The sequence below is a fragment of the Salvelinus alpinus genome, chromosome 13, assembly GCF_045679555.1.
Source record: "Salvelinus alpinus chromosome 13, SLU_Salpinus.1, whole genome shotgun sequence".
In the NCBI taxonomy this organism is placed as follows: domain Eukaryota; kingdom Metazoa; phylum Chordata; class Actinopteri; order Salmoniformes; family Salmonidae; genus Salvelinus; species Salvelinus alpinus.
The window spans coordinates 27,260,211-27,271,136 of NC_092098.1; the positions used below are offsets into that span (position 1 = coordinate 27,260,211).

Below are 10,926 nucleotides of genomic sequence, written 5' to 3' on the forward strand. Positions count from 1 at the left end.
TGCAGTTGACAGTTCCCTCGTTCATTGACACTTCTAAACAACTGAAAACAATTGAGAGAATATAAGCAAACAATATGATTTATATATATATATATATATATATAGATATATACACTACCGTTCAAAAGTTTGGGGTCACTTAGAAATGTCCTTGTTTTTGAAAGAAAAGCACATTTGTTGTCCATTAAAATAACATCAAATTGATCAGAAATACTGTGTAGACATTGTTAATGTTGTAAATGACTATTGTAGCTGGAAACAGCAGATTTTTTATGAAATATCTACGTAGGCGTAAAGAGGCCCATTATCAGCAACCATCACTCCTGTGTTCCATGGGCACATTGTGTTAGCTAATCCACGTTTATAATTTTAAAAGGCTAATTGATCATTAGAAAACCCTTTTGCAATTATGTTAGCACAACTGAAAACTGTTGTTCTGATTAAAGAAGCAATAAAACTGGCCTTCTTTAGGCCTTCTTTAGACAAGTTGAGTATCTGGAGCATCAGCCTTTGTGGTTTCGATTACAGGATGAAAATGGCCAGAAACAAAGAACTTTCTTCTGAAACTTGTCAATCTATTCTTGTTCTGAGAAATTAAGGCTATTCTATGCGAGAAATTGCCAAGAAACTGAAGATCTCATACAATGCCGTGTACTACTCTTTTCACAGAACAGCGCAAACTGGCTCTAACCAGAATAGAAAGAGCAGTGGGAGGCCCCGGTGCACAATTGAGCAAGCGGACAAGTACATTAGAGTGTCTAGTTTGTCCTCAACTTGCAGCTTCATTAAATAGTACCCGCAAAACACCAGTTTCAACGTCAACAGTGAAGAGGCGACTCATGGATCCTGGCCTTCTAGGCAGAGTTGCAAAGAAAAATACATATCTCAGACTGGCCAATAAAAATAAAATATTAAGATGGGCAAAAGAACACAGACACTGGACAAAGGAACTCTCAGAATCAGAACAACAGTTTTCGGTTGTGCTAACATAATTGCAAAATGGTTTTCTAATGATCAATTAGCCTTTTAAAATGATCAACTTAGATTAGCTAACACAACGTGCCATTGGATCACAGGAGTGACGGTTGCTGATAACGGGCCTCTGTACACCTATGTAGATATTCCATAAAAAATCTGCCGTTTTCAGCTACAATAGTCATTTACAACATTAACAATGTCTACACTGTATTTCTGATCAATTGCATGTTATTTTAATGGACACAAATGTGCTTTTCTTTAAAAAACAAGGACATTTCTAAGTGACCTCAAACTTTTGAATGGTAGGGTATATTTACAGTAGCAGTCAAAAGTTTGGACACACCTACTAATTCAAGGGTTTTTCTTTATTTTTACTATTTCCTACATTGTAGAATAATAGTGAAGACATCAAAACTATGAAATAACACATATGGAATCATGTAGTAACCAAATAATTGTTAAACAAATCAAAATATATTTTATATTTTGTATTCTTCAAAGTAGCCACCCTTTGCCTTGATGACAGCTTTGCACACGCGTGGCATTCTCTCAACCAGCTTCACCTGGCATGCTTTTCCAACAGTCTTGAAGGAGTTCCCACATATGCTGAGCACTTGTTGGCTGCTTTTCCTTTCACTCTGCGGTCCAACTCATCCCAAACCATCTAATTTGGGTTGAGGTTGGGTGATTGTGGAGGCCAGGTCATCTGACGCAGCACTCCATCACTCTCCTTCTAGGTATAATAGCCCTTACACAGCCTGGGGGTGTGTTGGGTCATTGTCCTGTTGAAAAACAAATGATGGGATGGCGCAAACCAGATGTGATGGCGTATCTCTGCAGAATGCTGTGGTAGCCATGCTGGTTAAGTGTGCCTTGAATTCTAAATAAATCAGACAGTGTAACCAACAAAGCACCCCCATACCATCACACCTCGTCCTCCATGCTTCACGGTGGGAACCACACATGCAGAAATCATCCCTTCACCTACTCTGCGTCTCACAAAGACACGGCGGTTGGAACCAAATATCTCAAATTTGGACTCGTCAGACCAAAGGACAGATTTCCACTGGTCTAATGTCCATTGCTCGTGTTTCTTGGCCCAAGCAAGTCTCTTCTTATTATTGGTGTCCTTTAGTAGTGGTTTCTTTGCAGCGATTCAACCATGGTCTGATTCACGCAGTCTTTTCTGAACAGTTGATGTTGAGATGTGTCTGTTACTTGAACTCTGTGAAGCATTTATTTTGCAGTTAACTCTAATGAACTTATTCTCTGCAGCAGAGGTAACTCTGGGTCTTCCTTTCCTGTGGCGATCCTAGTGAGAGCCAATTTGATCATAGCGCTTGATGGTTTTGCTACTGCACTTGAAGAAACTTTCAAAGTTCTTGAAATGTTCCGGATTGACTGACCTTCAGGTCTTAAAGTAATGATGGACTGTGGTTTCTCTTTGCTTATTTGAGCTGTTCTTGCCATAATATGGACTTGGTCTTTTACCAAATATCTTCTGTATACCACCCCTTGTCACAGCACAACTGATTGGCTCAAATGCATTAAGAAGGAAAGAAATTCCACAAATTAACTTTTAACAAGGCACACCTTTAAATTGAAATGCATTCCAGGTGACTACCTCATGAAGCTGGTTGAGAGAAACCAAGAGTGTGCAAAGCTCTTGTTAAGATGGTGCCGAAGAGGATGACTGACGTTTTACATGCCGTAACCAATTGTGCTATTTTGTTCACTTTTTTGCAACTTCTTTTTTTACTTATTTTGTACATAATGTTGCTGCTACTGTCTCTTATGCCCAAAAATAATTTCTGGACATCAGAACTGGGATGACTCACCATGAACTGGAAGAAGCTTTTTCCTTTAACGAGTCCCACGAAAAATATAAACTGCTCTCCCGGCAACAGGCCCACATTCACGTCATTTGTGGAGAAAAGACAGAGGAAAAGATGCAATCATTGGAAAATACAATTGATGACCTACGATTACGATTATCCTACCAACGGGACATTAAGAACTGTACTATCTTATGTTTCACCGAGTCGTGGCTGAACGACGACAAGGATAATATAGAGCTGGAGGGATTTTCAATGCACCGACAGAACAGAGAAGCTACGTCTGTCTGGTTAGGCGAGGGGTGGGGGAGTGCGTCTTTTTTGTCAATAACAGCTGTCTAATATTAGAAGTCTCGAGGTATTGCTCACCTGAGGTAGAGTACCTTATGATAAGCTGTAGACCACACTATCTACCAAGAGAGTTCTCATCTATATTATTCATAGCCATCTATTTACCACCACAGACCGATGCTGGCACTAACACCGCACTCAACCAACTCTATAAGGCCATAAGCGAACAAGAAAATACTCACCCAGAAGCTGTGCCCCTAGTGGCCGGAGACTTTAATGCAGGCAAACTTAAATCAGTTTCACCAAATTTTTACCAGCATGTCACATGTGCAACCAGAGGGAAAAAAACTCTAGACCACCTTTACTCCACACAGAATGCATACAAAGCTATCCCCCACACTCCATTTGGCAAATCTGCAGATGCTACGCTACAGGACTGTTTAGCTAGCACAGACTGGAATATGTTCCGGGATTCATCCAATGGCATTGAGGAGTATACCACCTCAGTCACCGGCTTCATCAATAAGTGCATCGACGACGTCGTCCTCACAGTGACCGTACGTACATATCCCAACCAGAAGCCATGGATTACAGGCAACATCTGCATTGAGCTAAAGGCTAGAGCTGCTGCTTTCAAGGAGCGGGACACTAATCCGGACGCCTATAAGAAATACTGCTATGCCCTCAGACGAACCATCAAACAAGCAAAGCGCCAATACAGGATTAAGATTGAATCCTACTCCACCGGCTCTGACGCTCGTTGGATGTGGCAGGTCTTGAAAACTATTACGGACTACAAAGGGAAACCCAGACGTGGGCTGCCCAGTGACACGAGCCTACCAGACGAGCTAAATGCCTTTTATGCTCGCTTCGAGGCACGAGAGCACCAGCTGTTCTGGATGACTGTGTGATAATGCTCTCGGTAGCCGATGTGAGCAAGACCTTTAAACAAGTCAACATTCACAAAGCCATGGGGCCAGATGGATTACCAGGACGTGTACTGAAAGCATGACCGGACCAACTGGCAAGTGTCTTCACTGACATTTTCAACCTCTCCCTGACTGAGTCGGTAATACCTACATGTTTCAAGCAGACCACCATAGTCCCTGTGCCCAAGGAAGGGAAGGTAACCTGCCTAAATTATTACTGCTCTGTAGCACTCACGTTGGTAGCCATGAACTGCTTTGAAAGGCTGGTCATGACTCACATCAACAGCATCCTCCCAGATACCGTAGACCCATTCCAATTCGCATACTGCCCCAACAGATCCATAGATGACGCAATCTCAATCGCACTCCACACTGCCCTTTCCCACCTGGACAAAAGGAACACCTATGTGAGAATGCTGTTCATTGACTACAGCTCAGTGTTCAACACCATAGTGCCCACGAAGCTCATCACTAAGCTAAGGACCCTAAGACTAAACACCTCCCTCTGCAACTGGATCCTGGACTTCCTGACAGGCCTCCCCCAGGTGGTAAGGTTAGGCAACAACACGTCTGCCACGTTGATCCTCAACTCTGGGGCAACCTCAGGGGTGTGTACTTAGTCCCTTCCTGTACTCCCTGTTTACCCACGACTGTGTGGCCAAACATGACTCCAACACCATCATTAAGTTTGCTGACGACACAACAGTGGTAGGCCTGATCACCGACAACGATGAGACAGCCTATATGGAGGAGGTCAGAGAACTGTCAGTGTGGTGCCAGGACAACAACCTCTCCCTCAATGTGAGCAAGACAAAGGAGCTGATTGTGGACTACAGGAAAAGGCGGGCCAAACATCAACAGGGCTGTAATGGAGCGGGTTGAGAGTTTAAAGTTCCTTGGTGTCCACATCAACAACAATCTACCATGGTCCAAACACACCAAGACAGTTGTGAAGAGGGCCCAACAAAACCTTTCCCCCTTCAGGAGACTGAAAATATTTAGCATGGGTCCCCAGATCCTCCAAAAGTTCTACAGCTGCACCATTGAGAGCATCCTGACTGGTTGCATCACCACCTGGTATGGCAACTGCTCGGCATCTGACCGTAAGGCGCTACAGAGGGTATTGTGTACAGCCCAGTTTATCACTGGGGCTAAGCTTCCTGCAATCCAGGACCTACAGTATATAATAGGCGGTGTCAGAGGAAAGCCCATAAAATTGTCAGAGACACCCAAGTCATAGACTGTTTTCTCTGCTACCGGACGGCAAGCGGTACCGGAGCGCCAAGTCTAGAACCAAAAGGCTCCTTAACAGCTTCTACCCCAAGCCATAAGACTGCTAAACAATTAATCAAATGGCCCCCGAACTATTACATTTACCCCCACCTCGATTGTTTTGTACACTGCTGCTACTCGCTGTTTATTATCTATGCATAATCACTTCACCCTACTGTACCTACATGTAAAAATTACCTTTAACCTGTACCCCGCACACTGACTCAATACCGGTACCCCCTGTATATATCCTCATTGTTATGATATTGTGTTTCTTTTTATTATTTTTTACTTCAGTTTATTCAGTAAATATTTTCTTAACTCCTCTTGAACTGCACTGTTGGTTAAGGGCTTGTAAGTAAGCATTTCACTTTAAGTCTACACTTGTGCCTGTGACAAATAAAGTTTGATTAGAAGCTGTCATCAAGCCAAAGGGTGGCTACTTTGAAGAATCTCAAATATAAAACATATTTTGATTTGTTTAACACTTTTGTGGTTACAGCATGATTCCATATGTGTTGATGTCTTCACTATTATTCTACAATGTAGAAAATAGTAATTAAAAAAAAAACACTTGAATGAGCAGATGTGTCCAAACTTTTGACTGGTACTGTATGTAAAACAACTCTGGGAATGGACCGTAGTAAAGCATTCTCTGTCCCTCCACAGCGGTGGTCACTTTGCTGATGGAACCTGAATCGCCGGCCAATAATACAGCACAGCCAATAAACAGCACAGATGGAAGAGGTCGTACCTTTTTCCTTCCCACTGAGGTGGATTCGTGTATAAAACCCACCTTCAGGAACATCTCTCACACTATCATGGAGCTGTTCAAGTTCACCATCGGCATGGGAGACCTGGAGTTCACAGAGGGGTAATGATTGATTTTCCAGATGCTAAAAGGCTCTTTAGATAAACATGTCTAGCACCCACCTGAGGGATGCCAAGACAGCCATTTTTGCTTCCGTATACTGTACTAGCTATCATGGTGGAGAAATATGCAGTTATTTAGGCAATAAGGAATGTGTTTTTTTTCTAGGTACCAGTACAAGGAAGTGTTTTACATGCTGCTAATCTCCTACATCGTGCTCACCTACATCCTGCTGCTCAACATGCTCATCGCCCTCATGAGCCGCACTGTGGAGAAGATGTCCCTGGAGAGCACCAGCATCTGGAAACTACAGGTGATCCACCACGGGTTCACTGGCGGACAGACAGATGTACTGACAGACAGGGAAATGGCACCATTTTTTTAATGTGTTTGCTTTTGTGGATAGTTTGATCTTAGCTCATTCATTGTAATGAACACGTGCGTCTACAGCGGGCCATCACCATCCTGGATCTGGAAAGGAGCCTGCCTCGCTGCTTGAGAAGGAGGCTTCGTTCTGGGGTGGACAAGGACCTGGGGACCAGGGCTGGAGAGAAAGACCGCCGATGGTGCTTCAGGTGGCCAATTTATTTACATACTGTAGATGTTGAATCAATGATGAGAGAATAGATACAATCAGGTTGTGATGTCTGAAAAAATGTATCTGACAAAAGTACAGGTGAACATACCTGTACATTCCTATTGGATAACATTCTATAGATTTGATTGCGTCCAATATCAATAGCATGACAATCATTCCCAACACTAACCCATTTCGACAGGAACCCATCATATCAGGAAAATATAATTTAAAGCCCCTCATACAACCCCAGCTGTGTGATTGTGCGTCTAGAATTAAATGACTGAATGCACTCCACAGCCGCTGTGCACAGCAGCACCACAGCCTGGTACATGGTGTGCTGCATCATTGATTTGCTTTCTGTGACAGCTGATGGATGTGTCATACACTCAGGGACAGTAATTGGAGCATGTGTCTGTCTATCTGTCTGTCCTCTCAGAGTGGAGGAAGTCAACTGGAACAAATGGAACACCAACCTGGGAATAATCAATGAGGATCCAGGGAGCGGAGATACGGCCAGGCTGTCCCCTACACACAGCAGCAGAACGCTAGGCAGAGGTATAGGCCTAGTGTGTGTGTCCGTTTGTGTGTGTGTTGGGAGAGAGAGAAAAACAATGAGTTTATGGCTTGGAGGCATTTTTACACCTTCTGGATCGCATAATATTCTTCTGTCCAAATCAGTACTATTCAAATGTAAGTACACCAATCTAGTACCGGGTCGGACCCCCCTTTTCCTCCTGAATTCTTCAGGGCATGGATTCTACAAGGTCTGGCATTCAAACGTTGCTCAATTGGTATCAAGAGACCTAATCTGTGCCAGGAAAATATTCCCTTCACCATTACACCACGGTCACCAGTCTGTACCGTTGACATCAGGCAGGATAGGGCCATGGACTCATGCTGCTTACGCCAAATCTTGACTCTGCCATCAGCTTGATGCAACAGGAAAGGTGATTTGTCGGAACAGGCAATGTTTTTCCACTCCTCAATTGTACAGTGTTGGTGGTCCAGCTTGTTTTTCGCTGATAGAAGTGGAACCCGGTGTGGTCGTCTGCTGCAAAAGCTCATCTGTGACAAGGACCGACGAGTTGTTCATTCCGAGATGCCGTTTTGCGCCGTTATTTGCCTGTTTGTGACCCACCTGTTAGCTTGCACGATTCTTGCCATTCATCTTCGACCTCTCTCATCAACAATCTGTTTTTGCCCACAGGACTGCCGTTGACTGGATGTGTTTTGTTTGTCGCACCATTCTCAGTAAACCCGAGACACTGTTGTGCGTAAAAGGCCCAGGAGGGTGTCCGTTTCTGAGATACTGGAACAGGTGTTGTGCCGAAAATCTCCCCCCTGACAGAATCCCCCCCTCTAATTTCCTTAATTTTGTCACTAGAGGCAAATACTTTCTGTGACACACATCAGAGTCAAATACATTCTATAGAACAAACTTCACATCAGGATAGGCAACCAGAATTAATGTACGTGTGTTATATTAAACATAGAGGAGGGAGTAAAATGTTGGCAAGCAATAAACATTTCAGAACAACTATGGCTGAATTATTATCCTATCACTTTTAAAAATACTAGTCGAATAAGACATGGGAGAGATTATGAATTTTGGCAAAGAGACTTATTTATAGACTAATTCAAAATCAGTAGCGGATTTAGGTACGGGCGACATGGGCAGCCGCCTTGGGCGGCATCTTGCCGGGGGCTGGTGCTGAAGGGGGGTTTGCCCAGGGCGCCATACAAGCTACAACCGCCACACACACTTGAAACAAATAGCCAAACCGAAAACTGCAGACAAAATTGCTTTCTGCTACTGACAACTGAGTGAAGAGCAGAAATCTCAACTAGCAAGCAAGTCGCAGCAATGAAGAACGCGAAGGGGGGGAGAATTATGTCAGGGGGGAGATTTTTGTTTTGGCACAACACCGGCACGCCTGGCACCAACGATCATACCACGCTCAAAGTCGCTTAGGTCACTCTTTTTGCTCATTCAAATGTTCAATCGAACAGTAATGGAATGCCTCGATGCCCGCCTGCCTGCTTTATATAGCGAGCCACGGCCACCATTTTCGTGAACGGGGTACCTAAAAAACTGGCCACTGAGTGTATATCGACATTAATATACTGTATCAGTCATTTTGGAGTGCATACAGATGAACATTTCAAACTCCTTTTTCTCTACAGAGAGGAGCTGGCGGGGGTTCCTGGGAAATGTCAGTCGAAGACAACATACACAGCCTAAGCAACAAACACAAGTAGAGAGCACAGAGATGTCCTCTCTATCCCCTCTCAGCCATGTCTGAAGTCTGCTCTCGCATCCTCCTGACCTAGATGGTTCTCTTCCTTGCAATGATTGTGATGTGTGGTTGTTTTACCTATGCACAGATTTCATTAAATTACTAAAATGTATATGTACTCTGGTTTAGTCCTATCGTGTGGTTTATAGGAGGGTAGTGGAGAGTTCTAGCCTCTAGAGGGCAGGTTTAAACAGCCAAAGAAACACATTCACTCCACTGTTATTGTGATTTACAATATTGATTTATTTATACTTCAAGCTGATTGTTATACTGTTAAATCTATGTGCCCTAAAATGACTGCAATCTGTGTTGAGCAAATCGTAGAGATGAGATCTTAATAAAGGAAATTATTGCAGTAGTGGTCCTTAATCCTCATATGTTTACTTAAGCAATAACATAACTGGAAAACTGTATAAATGTATGGTTATTTTAATGAACTAATGTATTGACATACTTACCTGGCTACCCAGACTAATTCCTCAGACCGAAAGCCACACCCACAGAGGTTTGTTTCTTCTCTGCAATGAGTCTGGATTTGACTCTTAGACCTTTATTGAATGCAATGCGTACACATTCGGACCGTGTGATTGGTCCCAGAAACCAATGGGTTGGGCCATAAGTATAGTAATAACCAAAAAGATAACGCCAAAGATTTTTGATAACTAACCTATAACTAGCCTGTCGTTTCCAAATGGGAGCAAATTAATCAAATACTGCTTTGACATAGGATTTAAGGTATTTTGCCTGTTAAAACAATTGAGAAATGTTTATATGACCCTTTTACAAACAAGCCTATTTTTACCATATTCTTGCCTGCATACACCTTTTATACCTCCCGTGTGCATGACGACATGCTGGGGAAGAGTGGTAGTAGTGGTGTGGAGATGTGGGTGGTCATCTATTTGAATAAATCCATTGAGAATATACACCATGAAAAATAAATCCATTATTAATTAGTTTAGGCAGGTCCGAAGAAACATAAGACTAATACAATGTATTTTCAAAAGAATAGAATGGCATATTGAGTTTAATTACTTTATTGATCTATGCAGCCTATATGACTGCGGCATGCACATGAAATCAGTTATTTTGTTAAGAAGACTAGACACACAGTCAACACACATATATTTTACAGTAGGCTTAGAATATAATGAAATATAACAGAATAAAATACAAATATTTTTCCTACACAACTTGCATTATGGCAACAACATGTGGAACCCGTCATATAAAAAAGTGATATTTTGAAACAGAGCCCAAGGCAAGCCCATGCTTTTTTAATCCACGTTTCATTGCTTTCCTACCCTCACTCTGCTTTGTTAGGGAGCAGGCATAGGGTCTTACTCTGAACGTATACCTTCATCCTTTTCAAAAGCATTTGAACACCCTCCGTTGGCTTTTGGGGTTGCTTATACATGACCGAGCAAAATAATAGGCCTACACTGCATTTAGGCTACATTATTGCACGCTAAATGTTTCTGATCAGTGATAGATGAGACAACGATTAGATGAGCTATACCACCTCCACTTATTTGTTCAGCCAGACAATTATCCAAATATACAGATGGAGCTTTAGTGAAACAAAATCACATTGACTGATTAAGATAAGTTACAGGCCTTTGGTTGGGAGTAGGCCTCGGCTAGGTTACTAAGCGACCGACTGAGGAGAAAAATAATCCACTTGTTAATCTACATAACATACTGGCAAAATGCTCTGATCAGTGCTAATAAATGAGCCAACTAGACAATATGATAATGAGCACCACTCACCTCAATTTAGCTAACATTTCCCCAGCCTAATATCCAAACAGAGATTCAGTGAAAAAAAACTCTGACATTGATTTATCAATACACCAAGCTTGTCTCAAAGTAG

The 10,926-nt window shown here is 42.6% G+C and overlaps 1 protein-coding gene across 3 annotated transcripts in view; it reads left to right on the top strand.

The window, feature by feature from the left end:
* The window catches only part of LOC139537472 (transient receptor potential cation channel subfamily V member 1-like), a 21,030-nt gene extending 11,622 nt beyond the window's left edge, over positions 1-9,408 (top strand). For all 3 annotated transcript variants that reach the window (XM_071338819.1, XM_071338821.1, XM_071338820.1), the window contains 5 exons: positions 5,975-6,179; positions 6,345-6,489; positions 6,627-6,751; positions 7,193-7,311; positions 8,941-9,408. In XM_071338819.1, the coding sequence (XP_071194920.1) occupies positions 5,975-6,179; positions 6,345-6,489; positions 6,627-6,751; positions 7,193-7,311; positions 8,941-9,059 (713 nt within the window). In that variant the 3' untranslated portion in view covers positions 9,060-9,408. The remainder of the gene's footprint in view (positions 1-5,974; positions 6,180-6,344; positions 6,490-6,626; positions 6,752-7,192; positions 7,312-8,940) is intronic.
* Positions 9,409-10,926: the final 1,518 nt, after the last annotated feature.